The 22,434-nt window shown below is 50.5% G+C and overlaps 1 protein-coding gene and 2 non-coding genes across 7 annotated transcripts; 1 reads left to right on the forward strand and 2 right to left on the reverse strand.

Moving 5' to 3' along the window:
* Positions 1-367: 367 nt before the first annotated feature.
* On the reverse strand, positions 368-443 carry LOC137152305 (small nucleolar RNA SNORD26). Its single transcript, XR_010919505.1, has one exon. It is a non-coding gene; the product is annotated as a small nucleolar RNA SNORD26 (small nucleolar RNA).
* A 4,048-nt stretch (positions 444-4,491) lies between these two features.
* Positions 4,492-4,682, reverse strand: LOC137152304 (U2 spliceosomal RNA). Its single transcript, XR_010919504.1, has one exon. It is a non-coding gene; the product is annotated as a U2 spliceosomal RNA (small nuclear RNA).
* A 2,963-nt stretch (positions 4,683-7,645) lies between these two features.
* LOC137152303 (RNA-binding protein 4B-like) lies at positions 7,646-19,582 on the forward strand. 5 transcript variants are annotated; one of them, XM_067546840.1, is made up of 4 exons: positions 7,646-7,745; positions 9,117-9,538; positions 10,762-11,475; positions 19,452-19,582. In XM_067546840.1, exons 2-3 carry the CDS (start codon positions 9,127-9,129, stop codon positions 11,466-11,468), a joined length of 1,119 nt encoding a protein of 372 aa, XP_067402941.1. In that variant the 5' UTR covers positions 7,646-7,745; positions 9,117-9,126; the 3' UTR covers positions 11,469-11,475; positions 19,452-19,582. The 5 variants fall into 5 exon arrangements, with proteins under 5 accessions (XP_067402941.1, XP_067402942.1, XP_067402939.1 ...); XM_067546841.1 differs by having other exon boundaries at positions 7,703-7,740; XM_067546837.1 differs by lacking the exon at positions 7,646-7,745 and adding an exon at positions 8,565-8,797.
* Positions 19,583-22,434: the final 2,852 nt, after the last annotated feature.

Consider the following 22,434-nt stretch of genomic DNA (forward strand, 5'->3'; position numbering starts at 1 on the left):
TAGGGAAGAAAGCTGAACCCTAACCCTGGGGTAATGCAGTTGGTTTTCCCTGTGCAGACCACCCCATGTTGTATGTATGGTTCCCATCAGAGATGGAAAAAGCTCAGCTACTCACATGTGAAGATGTTGCAGATGCACGACAGGTGAGACCCATGCCTGAGAAAAGAGACATGTATGAACCTTAATGTGCAGAGCCATTGACTCTGCTCCTGTAAGAGCAACAACATTCCTACAGCCTCGCCCACCATGTTAAAGGCAACATAAGCATATGCTCCCTTCTGTTGCTGCCCGAAAGGGGCCTGCTCCACACCCAGGCAGGGCTGCAGGGACCTGCATGAGATCCACACCTAGCCCAGCTGAGGTCAGTGCCACTCAGAATCTGGTAAAGATTTTCTTCACTGAATCCTCAGAAAGAGAGAGTTCAGCATTTCTCATCTTTGCAGCACTTCATGCTCCTGACACACACCTCCCGCACCATCTCCTGACCAGGGACCCAATTAACAGCCATGACGTGCTCCAGTAATGCTGACATCTCACCCCCAGTAGCATGCCCCACTGCCGCTTGTCCAGCTCCCCATACTAGGGAACTTCAGTCATTTACAGAGCACAGACAGTAGGGTGCCATGGCCTTTTAAATGTACCCATGGACCCTTCGGCCACCCTAGGTGCCCCACATACCAGGAACATGGAAGAACTGCAGCCCATGGCAGCTGGCTGAGCCTGGGAAGGAGGGAGAACGGGAGAGGAGGCGTCTCCAGCCCGGCTACACCAGCTCCAGCCCACACAAGGCATTTGTCACTCACCTGAGCGAGCACTCGGGGCTTCACAACCTGCACACAGAGCGCAGCATGAGGGACAGGATGGGCACCCGCCTCCATGGCCAGGAGGCAGGGCCCTGAAGTGCACCCAGCAACACGGGCCCGTTCTCCCACGGCCCAGGGCACTGCCAGGGCCCCTCCGCCCCTGACCCGGGGCAGGGCTGTTCTCCTCAGACAGATCTAGGTCCGGGCAGGGGCAGGCGCAGAAAAATGTGGTTTTTCGGCAGTCCCGGAGTCTCTTCTCCTCGCCTCGTGCCTCGCTGTTTTGTGAGTGTTTTCGGACGCGCAGCCGGAAACGGAAGTTCGAAGCCACCATTTTTCTCAGGAACCGGAAGTGATATTCCGGAAGCGAGCCATCCGCCATTTTGACTGAGGGCAACTGCGACCGGAAATTGACTGTCCGTCATGTTTGTTCAGGGTCTGGGTGGGGTTTTTATGTTTGGCTCTTCCGGGATGTGCCCTCGCGCTTGTCTCTGTGACGCAGACTGGCGAGGCGAGCCGTTGGCGGGAACCGCCCGGGGCGTCATCGTCGGTCCTTTGTTCGCAGTGACCGCGTGAGGTGGGGGAGGGGAAGGAACCGTTCTGCAGCGCGCCCCCTCCCTGCTCCACGGGACCCCCCTTCCCCGCCCCCACCCGCGGCAAACACTCGCTCCAGACCCTGGGAGGCTCTGTAGGTTCCTCCCCAGCCCAGCCCCCCCCCGCCCCATTCCCTGGGGATCCCCAGACCGGAGGGACTCCTGCAGGGGCTGCCGCGCAGGAGCGACTCTGCTTCTAGCCCGGCCCAGTCCCCCTGCCAGCTGGCTGAGGGAACCCTGGGGGGAGATGCCAGCCTCTGCTACACCCAGTCCTCATTTATCCAGCCCAACCATTCTACGCTCCTCCGTCCCCCTGCTCTGGCCCATTAAACCCCCCACCGCCAGGACAGAACCCAGGAGTCCCGACCCGCAGGCAGCCCTGCTTCCTTCTAACCCACTAGACCCCACTCCCTGCCCAGCAGCCCAGGAACAGAAGCCAGGAGCCTGCGCCCGCAGCCAGGGTTTGTGAGGATTGCTCTGCTGCCCTGGGCCTTATATTGGCATTTACATGCCCCTGGCAGGGTGCGGAAGGACCCCAGTACACACTGTGACCCGTCCCATGCCGAGGGCAGCCACCTGATAATGCCAAGGGCAGGGCAGGCTGTAAAAGGAGAGCAGGTTCTCCCAGCACTGGTGGGTGACACTGAAGTCAGCCTTCCCAACCAGCCACAAACTGCCTCTGATTCCCCCAAGCCGGTTAACACGAAGCCAGGACACAAATACACACAGCCCCCTTTACTGCATTCCAGTCTCTGGCTCCCAATCAGCCACTAGGTTCAGTAAAGAGACCAGTTATTTAAACTCTATACTAAAAAGATTCCTCCTGACCCCAAAGGGTCAGCCACAGTACCAGATCAATATAAGTTTGGCTCTTACCCACACTGCCAGCCAATCCTTTAGTAACTAAAACTAAAGGTTTATTATAAAACAAAGGAAACAAACTATGAGAGAAATGTTAAAGGATCAAAGCAAATCAGATACATACAAATGATCGCAAGTCCATATACATCACGTTTCTGGGAGAATTGTGGAGTTGCAAGCTTGTACAGTTCCTCTGGCATACATCCAGTATCTGGATGGGTCTTAGTCCTTCGGTTCATTTGTAAGTGAATTGATCCAGAGGCAGGTGTGTGTCTGTAGCTGAACAGGAACAAAAGACAAAATGGTTTCCCAGGCCACCGCCTTCTATACCCCCTGGCCCTGGCTATGCTGTCTTGTGGAATTTCACAGGAACCAAAATGGAGTCCAGAGTCAGGGGTGCAAGTCCTGGTGACTCATCAGGTGATGCTGGCTTCTTCCCCTGAGCCCCTTGCACCTGGGAATGTCTTAATGGGCCATTAAGCAGGCTATTGTTTTGCAGCCATCCTGTCTGAGATGCCACTCAGCCAGCACAATTTGAAATACTGATATACCAAACATATCCATAACTTCCATCTCACATATAACACATGAACATAAGTATTATCATCTTACTTAGCATATTATGGCCTTAGATGCAAGGCAGGGATCAATTCAGAGCCCAGCATGATAATTCAGATCTTGCTCCTGCCTGGTGTGAATCAGGAGTGACTCCACTAGCATCAAGGCCATGACAACAGGACCAAGCCCTCTGGGTCATCTCTGGGGTCGATGGGCAGTTCACACCCTGAACTCACCTTGGATCTGGAAGCAGCGTTGGCCTGGGAACATAATGCAAATGCCACCAGATGTGACTGTGGCCTGGGGGGTGACTGATGACGGACTTACAGAATACAGTGAAATCACTTTTGTCCTCTCACACCTCATTCCATCCTCCTCACAGCTGGTCACACACCTCCCGCTTGGGATCCCTCCATTCCTTCACCCGAGTCTCCAAACATCAGAAGCTCTTTCAGGTAAGACGGACCCCAGCATGGTTGAGAGGAGGAGGGAGGGGCCAAGGAATACAGTAGGCTAGATGGCTGGGGTTCACAACTTCTGGGCTTTATTCCCAGCTCTACCATGGATGCAGGGTATAGCCTTCTGGGGAGGGAATTCAGGTACCTTCTACTATCTGTGCCTCAGTTTCCCTGCCCATTAAATGGGGATGGTAGCTACATGACATGGCGCAGCATTAGTGTGGAGTAGGGGACGGGTCCTTGGGAGGTGGAGCGGGGGTGGGGCCTTGGGGGCACCCCCCGCCAAACCAAAAGTCAGCACCCCACCCTCAGTCCCACCAATCCTGAAACTGAAAGGGAGAAAATTTTCAAAACGAGCCTATAAAGGCTCCCCTCCAGTGATGGAATGAGCTGGGTCCCATGATCACCCCCCAATTGCCAATCCAGAATCCCTCAGTGGGAAATTCCAAAAAAGCTAGTATTTTTGCAGCTACTCAGGCAGGGTGGAGTGGGAGGGAGGGGATCAGTGGCGTTGGACTGTTCTAAGTGAAGGCAGGGTGGTGGCAACAATAACATAATCAGCTAATCAAGTTCAACAAGCAACAGCATCTGATCAAAGTAGTATTCTGCCCTCACACCCACCCACGAGTTCTCTAAACCCCATTACTCACCCTGTTGAAAGCAATCACAGCACAAAGAGAAGTCTCACCTTTTTAAACAATTCTGAATCAGGACTTGGAATGATTATCTCATTACAAGAAGTAATTGCCTCTGATCACACATTCTCACCTCCTACTCAATGGTTGTGATTAGGCCTCAAGTATTCTACTGAATGGACCTGAGTGGCAGGGTGGAGTGGGAGGGAGGGTATCAGCCGTGTAGGACTGTTATAAGTGTAGGCAGGGTGGCAGCAACAATATCATCACCTAATCAAGTTCAACAAGCAAAAGCATCTGATCAAAGCAGTGTTCTGCCTGCACCCTCCACCCAACAGCCTCACACCCACCCCACCCTCCCCTCCCCTCATTACTCACCCTGTTGAAAGCAATCAGCACAAAGTGAAATCTCACCTTTTTAACCCATTGGCCAGTAACAAGCTTATCTTTTAATACAATGCACACACTCACACAAACATTTGAATAAAATCACAACAAAAGAGTAGTAAAGAAGAAACAAAAGAGTATAAATTCACACTTCTTAGACAAGCTCATCTATTTTTTTCACCACCATAGTCTCCCCAGGGGGAGGTGCACCGTTCCTGGAGGTACTGCAATACCAGGTCGATGCGTGGAGTGGATGGAGCAAGCTCCTATTCCATCTCCCTGTTCCAAAAATCCATTTAATATATAGTCCTCAGATAGAGGACGTATCAGATATTAAACTGATAAGAACAGATACTACACTTGATCTTAGCCAAAAGGCCGAGAAGCGATACCCCCTTGCTCCAACGCTATGGAGCCCTCCCTTTCCCACAGCTTTTAATAACACCGTGAGAGAAGCTCAGACACGCACCAAACACTATTAACGAGCCTTTGATCGCTATGAAACTAAGCGCTGAGCACTGCCCCTAAACCATTCCAACCTAAGAATTCGAAGCAAGAACTCCCAACACATCCTTCTGCTCAAAGACAGAGAATTCTTCCAGCCTCTTAGTTTGCTTCATCTCGCTGCTTTCTCTGGCAGCCGCCATCCGCTCTCGATTTGCATTAAACCACCCACTTGCCTGTGACGCAAACTGTCACTGTTAACTCTTGCAGCAAAACCGGTAGCGGAAAAGGTATGCAAGTGCAATGCCACGGCCCCTGTGCTCTTCTCTTCTCATACCAACAGGCATACGTCAGACACGTACGGTTACGCTCAGTGCCAGTCCACTTCGTCGCTCTTTCCTGTCTCATCGCTGCATCTTTAGCCTCTTTACTTTTTCAGTCCTGTGTCGTATGTCCAAAAGACATACCTCTCCTCCCGTGTATTCTGAGTTTTGCTTTTTCTCCTGCTCCTAAATGTCAGAGATCGGGCATGGCTGGAGATGGTATACTGACCTGGATGGCTACACAAATTCTCTATCTCAGATGCTCAGAGGTGCTCTCTCTCTCTCTCTCTCTCTCTCTCTCTCTCTCTCTCTCTCTCTCTCTCAGATGCTCTTTCTCACATGCTCGGGGTCCAACTGAACACCATTTTTAGGGTCAGGAAGGAATTATACTATAAGGAAGTAGTCTAAGGGGCTACGAAGCATCAATCAAATGTTGAGCCCCGCCCCTTGACACCTCAGGCCCCGCCCACCTATCTGGTTGACTCCAACCCTTGTCCCATCAGGCCCTGACCACCTGCAAGGTAATTAGAAGTTTAAAAGTAATTTAAAAAGTTTAAAAGTAATTAAAAATTTAAAATAATATATTTTTAAAAAGAAACAAGGGTCTAACCCAAAACTGAAATGTGTCAAGGGGTCACAGACCTCCACCAAACTTTTATAAAATAAGCATATGCCGTAAGAACAATCAAACTTTAAAAGCTATGGGTATTTGTAGGGTGTTTAGTATGGCTTTGCTACATCCATTTTTATTTAAAAAACAAACCAAAACTTGAAGCATGAGAGAAACATGTTTAACATTAAAAAACACTTTAAGACATTCCTTGATAATCACAAGGTCCCCCAGTCAAGAGAGGGTATAGTAACCTTAAGGATTGTTGTGTATGGTGATTTACTGCTTAATACTATAAGAAAGCCCTCCAGTGCTCTGCTTTTTCATTGAAACGGGAAAATGTATTTTAACAAAAAATTAGCCAAAAGCATATTGTAGACCATGAAATTTCAGCTAGGCTGGGCCTACATATAAAATTAAGCTACCAAATTAATAAGTTGCATATTGCAGAGTATGTGAAATGGTGGCTGGATAATAAGATAATCGATGGGACACAGTATTACCAGCAGGGTACAAAATATATTGGAAGGACAGAATAGGCCGTACTGCTGGGGGAGTGGAGCTTTGTGTGAAAGCAAGACTTCAAAACGAACAAAAGGAAGTATTACTTCACACACCGCACAGACAGTCTCAACCCGGGTCATTCTTTGCCAGAGGATGTTGTGAAGGCCAAGACTATAAGGGGGTTGAAAAAAGAACTAGATAAATGAATGGAGGATCGGTGCATCAATGACCCAGTATCGGCCGTTCTTACGACAACAACTGCAAAGTGGCCCGTTACTAACTGGAGCGCCTGATCTTGGCTCCTTTCAAAGAGCTCCCAAACAACGGGTGGGCTTGGCAGCTGGGGTTAAAACAAGGTCGGTGGCTAATAGTGATGCTTATTTCTAAGCAGTTTTTCCATTGTTATCAATGTAAATGTTCGGGTAAAGTGGGGATTGGGAGGGGAGAGTCCAACAGAGGGTGAGATTCAAAGAGCTTTATGGCCCTTCATGTTCTCCTGGCAGCGCTGTGCGGAATGGCTGCCAGCGGCGCGCAGCATGATCTGAGAGTGACTCGCGCAGCGCTGCACCGGGCCGAGATTTCCCAATTCCCTCCAGTGCCGATGGAATGTTTGTCGGGCGGGTTGGGGCGAATCAGATTTGCCGATGAGAACTGTCCCCCCCGCACGGCTTGGTGACCCCGCACGGAGGCTGGGGGGAGGGAAGGAGGGGTGGGAGAGCCCTGTGTGCGCCCGCAGCACTCGCCTTGGGCCTCGCAGGGGCGATGGAGCAGGACAGTGCAGTTTTGAACCAGTCTTTTGGTTCCAGCCCACCGACGCGCTATCACACGCTATCACACGCTGCTTCTCCCTGCAGAGGAGACTCTGGATCTCCAAACCAAATAGCAAATGTGCACTTTCCTCCTCTGAACTCCAAGCTGAATGTCTCTATCCCCAGCACCTTTGGCTGATGACATCACTGTCAGTGTCAGATGTGTTCCTCGGAGGCTGGCCCCACCATGGGGCAGGTTTGAAATGTCTTAGACTGAATGAAATGTAAAAAAAGAGTAGAGCCGCCATGCGACACGCATTGTCAGCCACCGGCCGCTTGGCCTCCCACGTGCCGCAGAGGCGCAATGGGACATTCCATCGTAACAGCCCCCTCCGCCCCCCCACTCCGAGCAGAGCCACACTCCGCCCCTTTCACTAGAACAATGTTCCCCCTTCCCTAAAGCAACAATGGCGCAATCCTCCTACCAGGTGCTGTGATTGGGTGTGGGGACGAGGGGGGCGGGTTCATCCTTGGAACACTCGATCGCGATTGGTGATCCCCCTCCCATTCCAGGAGCACCACTCTCGATCGTTGGGCTCTGTTTGGCTCTCCCGTTGATTGACACACAGCGCTGCCCAGTAGGCGGGCGGGCCGTTGGGCCGGGCTGGCCAATGAAGAAGCGGTAGGGTGGGTGGGCCTGAGGGCTTGGCTGCTGTACCCGAGCCGACGGTTGGTGTGCTTCGCGCTGAGGCGGCGGGCTGGGCCGAGCCGGGTCGAGTCGAGTCGAGTCGAGCCGGGGCGGGCGGCGCGGGTAGTTGGTGAGGTTGGTTCGGGGCCGCAGGGTCGCGGTGCTTAGGAGCGGGCTGGGACAGTGCTGCGTGGGCGGGTCTGAGGGGAGCTCTGTGCTGGGGGAGGGGCACGGGGCGGCGGCGCCGGTCTGTGAGGAGGAAGGGTGCGGGGGTGGGAGGCGAGAGGGCCGAGGGATGGGATGCGGCTGTGGGGGAGCTTATACGGACCTGCCCACCCATGAATGAGGGCCCTGGTGCTGTGTGGGCGGGGCTAGAGGGCAGGGGTCACCGTAAGGGCTTAGACTGGAGGTGGAGGGTTGTAGGGTGAGGGTCACTCTGAGGTCGTGGGGGTTATAGGCAGGGGGCACTGAGCGTCTGGGCTGTGTGTGTGTGTCCCGTGGTTGGTGTGGGATGCTGGGGTGGGTTGTGGTGAGACAATAAGAGCCTGTCTTGTGTGTGCATGGAGGGCTATCAGGTGGGAAGGGTCCCGTGGAGGCTTTGGATGTGCATGGGGGAGGTACTGGGGGTGGGAAGCGGATGCTGTGTGGCCTTTGAGCTTCATGTACAGGGAGGGCTCCAGAAGCGGGGGAAGGAGGGCAGCTGAGGAAAATGAGGGCCATTGGTTGTGTGCATAGGGGGGGTTATGTGGGAAATGGGATTATATGGGACACCAATGAAGGTTTTGGACTGTGCTGTACGTGGAGGGACAGGACAGGAGAGGTACCAGTGGGGGCCCTGGTTTTATGTATTGGGGGTACAGGGCAAGAGGGGGGATTTGGGACAAGGGTAGAGGTGACATGGATGCAGATGATGAGGTAACTCAGGGTCTGGGGGTGTGAAATGAAAGGGTGAACCTGGGTTAAACTGTTGATGGCAGAGCAGGTGTTCTACTCAGGAATGCATATTGGATGCTGCAACTTTGGGGTGGGGTGCACACACTCCTCTTAACTTTGAGTACCTCCAAAATCAGAATAATATTGCACCGTTTTCCCCAGCAGCTAAATCACCAAAGCCCTGTGGGGCTGAAGCTCCAAGACTCCCCTCCCCTCCCTACTGGGCAGGGGGAAACCCCAAGCTCCCTGCTGTGGTAGGTGGAGAATGGGGGAGTGTGAGTGACCATGAGCTGCACTTTATCTGTAAAAGAGCTGTGGTTTAGCTATCCGTTATCGGAAGGATGGTCTATGGGTGGGATGTTGGATTGGCACTCCAGAGACCTGGGTTCAATTCCCAGCTCAGCCAAACTCCCTGCATGATTCTGGGCAAGTCACTTAATCTACCCTGTGCCTCACACCTGCATCTATAAAATGGGGGCAATACTGTGGTGAGGAGAGCCATATGTAGAAATGTAAAAAAGCATTACACTTGGATGAATGCTTCTTCTTAAAATCACTTTCCTCTTCTCCCAGGCTCTCCAAGATGGTGAAACTCTTCATTGGGAATCTGCCCCGGGAGGCAACGGAGCAAGAGATCCGGTCGCTCTTTGAGCAGTATGGGAAGGTGCTGGAATGTGACATCATCAAAAACTATGGCTTTGTGCACATCGAAGACAAGACAGCAGCTGAAGATGCTATTAGGAACCTGCATCACCACAAGCTACATGGTGTCTGCATCAACGTAGAAGCCAGCAAGAACAAGAGCAAGGCCTCCACCAAGCTTCACGTGGGCAGCATCAACCCCACTTGCACTAACCTGGAGCTGCGGGCTAAGTTTGAGGAGTATGGCCCAGTGATTGAGTGCGACATAGTGAAGGACTATGCCTTTGTGCACATGGAGCGGGCTGAGGATGCTGTGGAGGCCATCAGGGGTCTAGACAACACAGAGTTCCAAGGTGAAACATGAACCAGGGAAAGTGCAGCCTTCGCTAGCACTAGGTAGCACCAAGTTCTGTCCAGAAGATCAGGTCAGGTGGAAATCTGTTGGTCATGGGGTCCTAATTTGCTGAATGAATAATGGAGTACCTGGGTGACGTTGAGGCTGACCGTGTTGTCTGCATGAGTTTTTCCATTAAGATGCTTAACACAAGGAGTGCAGAGTTCTTGGGAAGAAGTTTAGGAATTGGATAAACCATGTTTTTTGAAAGCTTTTGTTCAGGTGAGGCACTGGGGTGTTACAGGAGATTGAAGGGTATTGACAGAGTTGTGGGGAGCCCAGGATTGGAATAGCAAGGGACATTGTGGGTCATTGAGGTGCATGGGCAGAACTGTCTGTTGTGAGAGCCCAGGACTCAAATAGCAGGGTTGAGATTGTGGGGCATTAACAGAAATGTGGAGGCAGCTTGCACAAGACCAGTCATGTTGGTCCCTCATCTTCATGAGTATTTAAAGGTTTGTGCAATTATAAATGGTGTTAAATGAGACCTAAAGGTGAGCTGCAAAAGTGGTGGAAATGGGCTTGTCAGTCTGCTTGTTTTGATACAGAAAGTTGGTCTGAACAGGTTTCTTAAATTAAAACTCTGCTTGTTTTTTTTACACTAGAAATTTGGGTTTTGTGTATGGTGTGAGTTTAGTTCTCTAGTCGTGAGATAGTGGTGACCTCACAAAAGTGAAGAGTGAAAGTTGAGGTATCGAGGGGAAGGGATTTTTTAGTTAGACATAACTTTGTATCTTTCTCTGTGTTAACTCCTAATGAACTTCAAGTTACCAGTCAACCATTTGAATAAGGAAGCCTTTATTTGAATAAGGAAGCCTTTATTAATGCGTTTCCTCCCAGAGTTTCATCAATTACCATTCCAAGTCAGATACAATCACTGGATACAATCTTGGGAGCTCTGTCTGCTCTTGGGGCTGTGCACCAGCTCATGTGGTTAAATCTTAGCAGACAGTGAGAAGCTGATACCCTGTAAAAGCTGCCGGGTAAAGTTGGTTTGGCTCATGGGCAGAATGCTCAATAGTTGTAGCTATCAGGTTAGCTGTACTGGGGGAATAAATTGATCAGCTTGTCTTGATACATTTTTAATCAGATTTTATGTGCTTTGTTTTTGTTACAAATCTTGTGGTTTTTCATGTGGCATTAATTTATTATAGCAACCATTCTTGCGTCTGTTTCTTAAAGGCAAACGGATGCACGTGCAGTTGTCCACCAGTCGGCTCAGGACCGCGCCCGGGATGGGAGACAAGAGCGGCTGCTATCGGTGCGGGAAAGAAGGGCACTGGTCTAAAGAGTGTCCAGTAGATCGCACGGGGCAAGTGCCTGACTTTACCGAAACCTATAATGAGCAGTACGGAGCGGTGCGCACTCCCTACACCGCGGGCTATGGGGAGACTCTGTATTACGATGATGGGTATGGAGGAATGGTCGACTACTACAAAAGATATCACGTGAGGCCCTATGCTACAGCATCTGCATACGACGCCTATGCAGAGCAAACAATGGCCCAGTATTCTCAGTACGCGCAATACTCCCAAGTACAAACCACAGCCATGGCCGCCACCACAGCCATGGCCGCCACCACAGCCATGGCCAATCGCCTCACTACTACCCTAGACCCTTACGATAGAGCGCTGCTGCCAACCCCGGGAGCAGCGGCAGTAGCTGCAGCTGCCACTGCCGCTGCAGCAGCCGCATCCTCCACCTATTATACCCGGGATAGAAGTCCCCTGCGTCGCACGGCAACCGCGGCCACCACTGTCGGAGAGGCGTACGGTTACGAACGTTGTCAGCTGTCTCCAGTCTCGTCGGTCACTCGGGCCTCCCTCTACGATGTTCAGCGGTTCGGGCGGGAGTCGTACGCGGACAGGGCGCGGTACTCTGCGTTTTGAGTCAGAGGTGAGAGCACTTTCCGGTCCAGTTCATAGGTTTTTGTCCTGATACTTTGAGGAAACAGGGATCCTCTTCCTAGGTTCTAAATACCTAGCACACTTGGTGCTACAGGGGCACATTTGTCCCTGTATCACTGGATGCTAGCAAAAAGTGCCTTACACCTATTGAACTCCGAATTTCACTTGTCAGGTGTTTGACAAAGCTTTGATCCTTGTTAGGACTTTTAAATAAATAATATGTCAGGCCTTTTACCTTGAAGTAGACACTTTTCAGTGCAAGAATGTAAAGATGAAATGTAAACTGAGTCAAGTCCAGAAATACTGCATGTGTTTCTGAGGTATCTGTTATCAGAGGATCTAGTGCATATAACTGAAATCGGTGTACATGTAGGGCTTGGAACGTTTCCCCCAAATGAAGCATGTGCTGTGTCACCTATGCTGCTACTGTATTGCTACAGTAATAAGACCAGAAATGGAATTGTGGGGATACAGGCAGGAGATTAATTGTCAAGGGGATTCAAATTCCTGCAGTTAAAGGCCAGAGCATGAGTGCAGTTGTCACTATACTCTTAAGAATAGTCCAGCTCGGACTTATCACAAGAGGATTGTTGAGAACCCTGACCCCCTTGGAAGATGGTTGTGATGTTCCTTCAAACTCGTGCACTGTGACATGATGATGTGGGGAGATATTTGTGACCCAGTATATCTAGGGCATTATAGATTGCAGTGAGCAAGAGTTTCACCTGGAAATGACTTACAACTATTGTGTGGAGCATGGACATAATTTCCTCTGAGCAATCTCTTCTGCACTAGCTGAAGCTTCCCCATGAACTTATGGGAGCCTGCATGGAAAGGGAGCTGCAGTAGTCTAATTTAAGAAGAGGGAGGGCACATGCGCTGAGCTTGTCAAAGATGAAAGACGTTACTGGCACTTGTCTGCTGGTCTTTGGAACTTCAGGTGCAGAGATATGTCAGAGTTAAGGTCTTCAGGGCAGGGGCACTGTCATTCTGGTCTGAAGTGCCATGAATGATGTTCATAAAATAAGATTTGGAGCTTGCAAGTCTTTTGAGAGTCAGAAGAGTTCCTATGTTGGAGTCACGGTCTCATTGTTCATTCCTGCCAACGAGCATCCTCTGTTTATCATAATGCCCGCTCCCAAGGAACAGGAGCATTCACCCATAACTGCTTTAACTTGCCTCAATTTAAACAGTCAGAAGCTTGTGGCATGGCCCCTACTGATACTAGGTGACCTAGGAGTGGCCAGAGGATTTGATAGGTGATGGAAGATTAGAATTCTTACATAGGTAGCTTAAATCTGAGCTCCCTCTTACATACTTGGGTGTAGTTGGTGTCCCCAGTTCTTCTCCCCAGTCTGTTGTAGTGGGTGGGACTGCACTTTACAAGGTAGGATTCTTCACTCAGCTCACCTTGTAGAAAGGTTCTTGCCTTGTCATTGTACAGCTCCTAGTGGGAAGGACCTGGGAATCTGCAAGGGCTCCTCTTGCATGTGGCCAGGGTTCAAATGTAAAACTGAGAGATTTCAAAAGCTTCTGACACACACAACAGCATTGTACTCTGAGCTGAGGGTGTCGTCTCTGGCTGTGCTTAGTGCAAGTAGTGGTACAGACCCTGCTTTGGCAGTTGCATATTGTTCTTCACTTACTTGAGTAGATGAGGCCCAGGCAGTGCATTTCCAATGGTTGCTTTTGTTGCCGTGCATTTGAGTTTATCTACTGATCCCCCACTGAGTCTTAAGGGTAGGCTATTCTGCATCCTCTCTCAAAAGTGAATTAGCTGTCCGGTTCATGTAGGGTTGCAATGAAGCTTCTAATAGGTTTCAATTTCAGTGCAAGACAACACCCAAGCTGAATACAAGACACCAAGTCTGCTGGGACTTAGACTCCTAATCACTTAGGCACTTCGGAATATTTTACTCTTAATCCCTAAAGTCAGCTGCTGTGAGTCTGATGTGTTCTGCAAGTAAATAGGGTGCTCAGGCACTTTAAATGTATTAATGAAATGTAAAGTAAACCTAAATTTCTTGGCCATTGTTTAAATGCCAAAAGGCAAAATTTTCAAAAGTGCCTAACTCCTGTTGACTTGGGTTTCTATGTCATTTTGGTGCTTTTGAAGACTTCACCCCCAAATCTTCTGGAGACTGAGCTAGCTGATTGATTCATTCTCTCTTTTTATTTAATCCAAGCTCTCTTTGAATTGTGAGCAGGAATGACCTCAGCCTGAGGAACTATTTTTAATTCATGTTCTGGAAACTTAGACATGAGCTTCTAAAAGAGCTGGAGGTCTTGACGCTACTGCGTTTCAGAGAAGATGTTTGAACAGGGTTTTGTTAATGCCATAACTTGAATGGCACACTTAATCGTGTTAAACTATAGTGATTCTTTAATTGGCCCAGTCATATCAATGAACAGCACAGCAGATCCCGTCTCTAAAACTTGCTATTTAGGCACATTCTAAGAAGCAGAACTACTCCTCTCTGTCCTTTTGAAAAATCTTCTCTGCAACTTAGAAGTAGGTCTGGTGGAGCGGGCCTGTCATAAAGAACCAGGTCAGTGCACTGATGGAAACCCTTTGTGCTCGCCCTGTCATCCCAGTAGCTGGGGTGGGAACAGGGATTTTAATCAGGGTGTCCTCCATGGACCCCATATGAACATTTGGTCTTCAGTATCGGGCTCTGGCTATTAGAGGTCTGGTAGGCTTGGAGCTCTGTTGCCCTCTAACTACTGGAAAAAGGAGCTTTCTTTTCTGCACACATCAGAGCCTGCTGGTTGTTGGTAGGGAAAGGCCAGGGTGAGGATTCTGCCACTCCACTTCCTGCTCTGGTGGTCTTTGCTTTGCCAAACTGCTATATAATGAAACTGACTTGGTTGTTGGCTTCCTAGCTCTGCCTAAGGGGCTCTGAACAGCAGCAATGAAGAGAATCAGTTTAGTTAATTTTGTTTTGCTTGGTAAACGATGAGCATCAGCAGATCTGCACTGAGCACCAAGGCATCGACAAGGAGCACTCCCCCAGCGTCGGTGTCCTCCCAGCACTGCTCGACATCCCCGATGTTGAGGAAGCGGCTAAAGACACAGGCCAAAAAAGGATGTTCACCGAAGTCGGCTAAGAAAAATTCCAGGTCCTCAAGAAAACCTGAGTTGGGCCACCTACCCCTACTGATCCTGAGAGTATCGCCACCCATGTGGGTGTTGAGCCCAGCACCCGCGCCTCCACCTAGTCATCCCCACCATGCCTGAGGCATTCTAGGTGATGAGACCTCTTGGCCATACCGGTGCTGCCTACACCAAAGAATGGCAGGTCGATGCACCGAGGGACGGATGCCCCTTCATGGTAGTATCATCAACGGGATGCTCTTCCCCTGTCCCCCAGCAGTCACCAGATCCTCGGCACTGATCCCCAGGGCTGCACCAAGAGGGCACCGGATAGGTACCAATCCCCGGAGCATTGGCACCGGTCCCCAGAAAATCATCGTTCGTCAAACACCCGTGGCAGATCACCGGAGCCCCGGCACTGCTCGCCAAATCCTTACAAGAAATCTAAGGACAAGACACGGTCGAGGGACACCCAGCGCTCAGGCTCTCGACACTGCTCCCTGAAGCCTGAGCACTGGCGTTCAAGAAGCGGCGTGGAGAGATGTGTGGTGTCAGCGCCCCCATGGTCACCTGGGAACATTTCCTCGGACTCAGAGGGGAGGTCATTGTTCCCCCAAAGGGACAGGCTCCCAGGCAACCCACTAGATGACCGCAGCGCATACCAGGAACTGCTGAAACACGTGACGGCTGATCTGAGCCTCGAGATAGAGGAGCTCGTGGAGCCAGTGGATGAACGCTTTGGCATCCGCAGCCCCTTCCTGGGTGGCTCTTCCGGTGCATGAGGGAGTGGTGCAACTGGCTAAGGCGCTATGGCAGACCCCTGCCTCTCTGTGCCCCACATCTAAACGGGCAGAGAAGAAGTATTAGGTGCCTGCTAAGGGGTTTAAGTACCTCTACACACACCCCTCCCCAGGATCGCTGGTGGTCACAGCTACTAATGAACGTGACCAGGTGAGTTCAACTTCAAAAAACAAAGGGGCCTTGACAGCAAGCCTGCAGCTGAGGGTATCCAACCAACAGCCACTGTTGAGACAGTACCATTTCAATACCAGGCAGACGCTGGAGACATTTGCTGACTCCTTCCCACAGTCCTCCAACCAGGGGTTTGAGGCAATCCTGGAGGAAGGAAAGACATTGACTAAAGCCTCCCTACAAGCGGCATCGGACACAGCTGATTCTGCAGCTCGGTCAATGGCTTCCACGGTGTCAATGAGGGAAGCGTTTTGGCTCCAATTGTCTGGTCTTTCTGTGGAGGTCCAGCAGTCCATTCAGGACCTCCCCTTTGACAGCTCAGCCCTGTTCGCCAACCAGACAGACTCCAGGCTGTATGGTTTAAAGGACTCAAGGGCTACACTGTGCTCATTGGGATTTTATACCCCTTTGTTGTCGAGAAGGCATTTTAGGCCTTCTCAACAGCAGCGGTTCTGGGGGCAATCCCGAGGGGAGCCCTACAAGAAAAGAAATAGACTATAAGTACCGACAGGGCCATTCACTAGCCTCTGCCTCGAGCCCGAGTCCGAGTCACCATCCCTCGGGGTGGGGTGGGGAACAAAGCTTCTGAAGGTGCGCCCAGGGGCAACCTACCAGACACTACCCGACATCCAGATTCCCATTTATTCCCGCCTTGCCTCTTTCCTCCCAGCCTGGGCGGCCAAAAACGTCAGACAGCTGGGTACTAAGTATGGTGGCTACCTGCTTCACCCTTCAGTTCATTTCACTTCTGCCTTCCCACCCTCCCTCCCCGTCCCTCTTCAGGGACCCCTCGCACAAGCAACTCCTCGTACAAGAGGTGCAAGCCCTCTTACAAGTGAGGGTGGTGGAAGAGGTCCCTCAAGGACTGAGGGGAAGAGGCTTCTCCTCCTGGTACTTTCTAATCCCGAAGGCAAAAGGGGAGCTAAGACTTACCTTGGACCTGCGTGCCCTCAACAAATTCCTCAGGAAGTTGAAGTTGTGCATGGTCTCCCTAGCAGCCATCATCCCTTCTCTGGATCCTGGCGACTGGTACGCCGCCCTCAATCTGAGGGACACCTGTTTTCACATCTCTGTCTTCCTGGGCCACAGGAGGTTCCTGCGATTCGTGATGGGCACACAACACTACCAATTTGCAATCCTTCCATTTGGCCTATCAATGACACCACACGTATTCACCAAGTGCATGGCAGTGGTAGCAGCCCACCTCAGGCGCAGATGTGTGCAGGTCTTTCCTTACCTGGACGACTGACTCATTCGGGGTCGGTTGAGAGCACAAATCCAATACGGCATTGAGATCGTAAGGGACACCTGTTGGTTGCTGGGTCTGCTAATAAACTAACAGAAGTCGATACTTACACCTGTTCAAAGGATAGAGTTAATCGGAGCAATCCTAGACTCCATACAAACCAGAGCTCTCCTGCCTAAGGCCAGGTTCCTGGTAATGTCGAAGCTCACAGCCCAACTATTGGCCCACTCCCTCACCATGGCGAGGGTATGTCTCGGCCTATTGGGCCACATGGCGGCTTGTACTTATGTGGTTCGTTACACCAGGCTGTGACTCAGACCGCTGTAGATGTGTGGCTGGCAACAGTATACTCTCCATCCAGGCACTTTCTGGACAGAATACTCACGATTTCCTTGCGTACTTACCTCTTTGTTGTGGTGGATGAAACCACAGCATGTATTGGCAGGAGTACCATTCGTGGCCCCACGACCAATGTCACTGGTCTCAGATGCCTCGGAATTAGGATGGGGAGCCCACCTTGGTGCGCTACAGACCCAGGGCCTCTGGACCAAAGACGAGTTAGTTCTACTCATCAATGTCAGAGAACTCAGAGCAACTCAACTGGTCTATGAGGTGTTCTTGCCACACCTTGTCAACAAAGTCATGTGGGTTCTCACAGACAACATGGCTGCAATGTACTACATCAACAGGCAAGGGGGAGCCAGGTCCTCAGCCCTTTGTCGGGAAGCCTTACATTTGTGGGATCTCTGCATGAGCCATAACATTCAACTGGAGGCGACTCATCTTCCTGGGGTCAAGAATGCATTAATGCATTGCCTAAGCAGATCCTTTTGCTCTCACCACGAATGGTCACTCCACCTGGAAGTGGCTGACCGCATCTTCCAAAGGCGGGAAACTCCCCGAGTGGACCTCTTCACAACCAAAGAGAACAGGGAGTGTGATCAATTCTGCTTCCTCTTGGAGCCGGTTTCCCCCCAATACCTCTAATACACAGAGTCCTTCTGAAGATCAAGAGGGACAAAGCACGGGTCATCCTAGTAGCCCTGGTGTGACCACGGCAGCATTGGTTCAGGATGCTGTTGGAACTATCGGTGGCCTATCCTTGGTTGCAGCCAGACCTCCTCTCCCAAGACCAGGGTGGGCTGCACCATCTGGTCTTAGCCTCTCTGCACCTGACAGCTTGGATGCTTCATGGTTGAGCAGGGAGGAGCATCACTGCTCAGCCCAAGTTCAGAGGATCCTATTGGTAAGCAGGAAACCTTCCACCAGGGCATCCTATCTGGCTAAGTGGAAGCACTTCACCTGCTAGGTGGCTCACCAAAACGTCTCGCTGACGAAATTGCCTACACAGGTGATCTTGAATTATCTGCTACACCTGAAACAGGAAGGTTTAGTCTTCTCGTCCATCAAGATAAACCTAGCAGCGACATCGGCTTTTCATTCTCCGATACAGGGCAGAATGGTTTTCTTCCACTAAAAGGCAGCCAGATTCCTCAAAGGTCTAGAGAGGCTTTTTACGTTGCTGCAGGACCTGGTTCCCCAATGGGATCTGAACCTTGTCTTCTCCTGACTCATGGGGCCACTGTTTGAGCCTCTGGCTTCCTGCTCCCTCACACACCTGTCCTGGAAGGTAGCATTCCTGGTGGCGATCACCTCTGCGAGGAGGGTCTCAGAGGTCAAAGCTTTGGCCTCAGAGTCTCAATACAGTCTTATTTTTATTATTTCATTCTCACCCCGCATTCCTGCCGAAGATTGATATGAAAGTGGGAAACAACCAGGACATTTTTCTGTGCAAGCCTCACCGCACCAGTGAAGAGAGGTGTCTCCATTCTCTCGATGTCAGAAGGGCGCTGGCCTACATCGACAGGACCAGGCCTTTCAGCCACTCTGTGCAGCCTTTCGTCACAATTGCTGACCAAATGAAAGTCTTTCCTGTGTCATCCAAGTGAATCTCATCTTGGATCACAGCCTGCATTCGAGCCGGCTACAAGCAGACAGGGTTCACACCCCCAGCATCCCTATCAGCTCACTCCACAAGGGCTCAGGCGTCTTCAGCGGCCTTCCTGGCCCAAACAGGACATCTGCAGAGCTGCAACATGGTCTTTGGTACATACCTTCACGTCCCACTATGCCATCATGCAACAAGCGCAGGACAATGCTGGGTTTCGCAGAGCGGTGTTGCAATCATAACATCCTTGAACTCCTGCCTGCCTCCAGAGGCACTGCTGGTAAGTCACCCAGTTCAGAATGGGCATGAGTGAGAACTCGAAGAATAAAAACGGTTACTTACCTCGTAACTGTTGTTCTTCGAGATGTGTTGCTCATGTCCATTCCACAACCCACTCTCTTTCCCCTCTGTCGGAGTTCCAGCAAGAAGGATCGGGGGGTGGGGGGAGTGTGTGTGTGTCCCCCAGCAGTGCCCTAATTATATGGACGCATACATGCGGCGCTGCAGAGGGCCCTAGAGCTGGCCCTGCGGATACCACTAGGGGAAACATTTCTGGTGTACACACACACCTAATTCAGAATGGACATGAGCAACACATCTCAAAGAACAACAGTTACGAGGTAAGTAACCATTCTTTCTCTGTAGCTTGCTTTCCGGAAACTGTTTTTTCTGTGCATTATACTGATTGTGCCTTGTTCTCCTTAGACTTCTGCTGGATGTGTCTGGGGGACTGGAAGACCCATGGTAGCGAGTACTACGAATGCAGTCCGTACAAAGAGAATCCTGATATTGTAAACCAGAGTCAGCAAGCACAGGCCAGGGAGGCCCTTAAGAAGTACTTGTTCTATTTTGAGCGGGTAGGACACATCTCCTTGGCCAGAGCTGCTGTAGCCCTTTAATCCCAGTCCCTGCCTGATGCAAAGTTCATTGCCAGCAATGTCTGTGCAAGAAACGAAACTACACAAAAAAAGGAATCTGTACAGATGCAGTAGCTTCTGGAGCCCAGTTTAGGTCCTCTGTCTTTAGTTTCTCCAGGCTCAAAATTCTGCCCAGCAGATCCCAGCCACACTGTTGCCGTTTGCGTCAATGGAAAACAAAAGTTGTGCTTAATTGCTTCAGTTTCCTGATGTTGCAGAAAATCAGGGTTGCCTGCATTCTTCTGGTTTTACACAGCGGCGAGTACACTGGGATTATCATCCCCAGTGAGGGCTCCTGGGTGCTACAATCATATAAATAACACAAAATAATTCTGACACAGTGTCCCTCTGCAAGATGCTGCTCGCAGGACCAGGAAACTTTCCAAAGCTCCTCATGGAATGAATTTATAGGGACCAGGAAGAAACCAAGTCTCTGGTGTTGAAAACAAAACTCTTATCCTGGGGTTAATTAAATGTTACAGGAATTCCTGTCGAGACAAGTTTAAAGAAAGGTTTTGGAATCTGTCACTAACCACTGCGACAGTCATAGCTCCTCTTTCCCTGCAGCAGGTGTTAGGTAGGACTGGTCAAACTGTACCAGTCTAATGCCGCTTCTCTAGAAGAGAGCACTGTAGATCCAAGGTTTCCACCTTTCTGTGAGGTCAGCATGCACTCACTGCCTAATTCAGATACCAACAGCTGCTTATTCACAGCCTGAACTTAGTCTTAAAATAATATAATTCATAATCTTGGCTTTCCAGATCAAGGGACTCTGGGAAATGGCCACGTTTTACAATGTCATCTCATAGCACACGTCAGCTTCCAGTAAACCCATGTTAAATGTTAATCTAATCTTTTGGCAGAGACCCCTTAAGTGGGCAGTCCCCATGAGTTTACTCCCAGTCAGTCACCAGATGCTGTTGTGATCACAGGGCATTCCTACACAGGGGCTGGGTTTGCTCCCTGCTCCCATCTGCCTCTTGTAGTATATGCAACCCCCATGGGCTTGCAACTGGGGGAGGAGGGGTCTACCTTGCTGTCCTCCTGCCCACAATATATCTTATACCTCTGACTCTAGCCCCACCTGACTTCCTGTTTGCTGGAGCTTGTACCTACAGGTAGCAGCACTTTGGTCCCATGCTCTGTTTCCTTTACTCTTGCAGTGGGAGAACCACAATAAAAGCTTGCAGTTAGAGGCACAGACATACCAGCGAATTCAGGAGAAGATCCAGGAAAGGGTGATGAACCACCTGGGAACGTGGATAGACTGGCAGTACCTGCAGAATGCTGCAAAGCTGCTCGCGAAGGTGGGCATGTGTGTCTCTCTGTCCAGAGGAGAGAACTTACACGCCAAACATTTTCATCTTAAGAGCATACTGAAAGGGAGGCGGTTCCGGGGTTATATCTGTAAGGGATATCATGCCCTGAGCCAGGAGCGTAAACCAGACAGTAACGCCTGGGGTTAGCAGGAGAATGCCTTTCTGAGCAGGTTATTCCATAATTGGTCATGACAGAGGTTTCCTGCCGCTTCCTCAGAAGCATCTGGTAATGGGCTCTGCTATACTGGACAGGTCTGGTAAGTCCTGTGTCATAGAATTATAGCGTTGGAAGGGACCTCAGGAGGTCACATCTAGTCCAACCCCCTGCTCAAAGTAGGGCCAACCCCAACTAAATTATCCTAGCCAGGGCTTTGTCAAGCCGCAGCTTAAAAACCTCTAAGGATGGAGATTCCAGCAGCTCCCTGGGTAACCCATTCCAGTGCTTCACCATCCTCCTAGTGAAAAAGTTATTGCTAATATCCAACCTCGACCTCCCCCACTGCAACTTGAGACCGTTGCTCCTTGTTCTGTCATCTGCCACCACTGAGAACAGCCTAGCTCCATCCTCCCTGGAACCTCCTTTCAGGTAGTTAAAGGCTGCTATCAAATCCCCCCTCATTCTTCTCTTCTGCAGACTAAACAAGCATAGTTTCTTCTGCCTCTCGTCATAAGTCACGTGGGTTATCCTAAGTAAATAAACGTACCTGGAGTGTTAGCATTGGTTACTGTTGGCTCCTAGGTGCCAAGAGGCAGGAGAGTCAGCAGCAACAGATGAACCGTCCTGGAAACTCTGAAAAGGAGTATGTAGACCTCAGTGCAGAGTAGGGCACTGCCCTGGAGCTGGCTGGCAAGCCAACGTCTGAGGCTCTTCTTTGACTCAGGGTGTGACCCCACTGCAGTAAGTGCATCTAGACATACCTGAGCTGGCTTTGCTCTGGCTAGCTTGGATAACAATAGAAGTGAAGCAGTGACCGCATGAGTGGCAACACAGGCTGGACAGCCCCATCTGGGAGCTGGGGCTTGAGGGGCTAGCCTGTGCTGCTGCCTAGGCCCTCGCTTTGCTCTTAGTACTTGAGTGAGTTAGATCAAAGGTAGGTTCGGGTTTGTCCATGTGTGCTGCAGACACATCTCAGTGCAGTGTGGACATAGCCTCAGGTATAGGTTTGCTGACTTTTGTTCTTCCCCAAGTTTGTAGTGTGGGCAGGACAAACAAATGAACTTTGCTTTCCACAACTAAGTGAAGCCCCTGTTGTTAATTACAGACTAACCCAGCTGCTTGGTCACTTATACTGCTTTACTGTCAAAGGGGCCACTGCCTTGCCAGACCCAACACATGACTTACCCTACGTGGTTTTGAGGCTGGGATTCTGGGGTGAAGTTTCCCTGTTGGTAACACCACAGTGCTCGGCCCTTGTTTTACATGAAGGTGTGCGTGGTAGAAGGCTGCGTTTC

The sequence above is a fragment of the Emydura macquarii genome, unplaced genomic scaffold (assembly GCF_026122565.2).
Source record: "Emydura macquarii macquarii isolate MOO-44397 ecotype Brisbane River unplaced genomic scaffold, CSIRO-AGI_Emac_v2 contig_1167, whole genome shotgun sequence".
In the NCBI taxonomy this organism is placed as follows: Eukaryota; Metazoa; Chordata; order Testudines; family Chelidae; genus Emydura; species Emydura macquarii.

Excerpts from the sequence above, each read along its gene's own strand:
- LOC137152303 (XM_067546838.1), top strand. The coding sequence starts at position 8,619 with ATGCTGCAACTTTGGGGTGGGGTGCACACACTCCTCTTAACTTTGAGT. Across the intron at positions 8,798-9,116 it reads ACCCCAAGCTCCCTGCTGTG|GCTCTCCAAGATGGTGAAAC; the intron begins GTAGGTGGAGAA and ends CTCTTCTCCCAG. Across the intron at positions 9,539-10,761 it reads AGACAACACAGAGTTCCAAG|GCAAACGGATGCACGTGCAG; the intron begins GTGAAACATGAA and ends TGTTTCTTAAAG.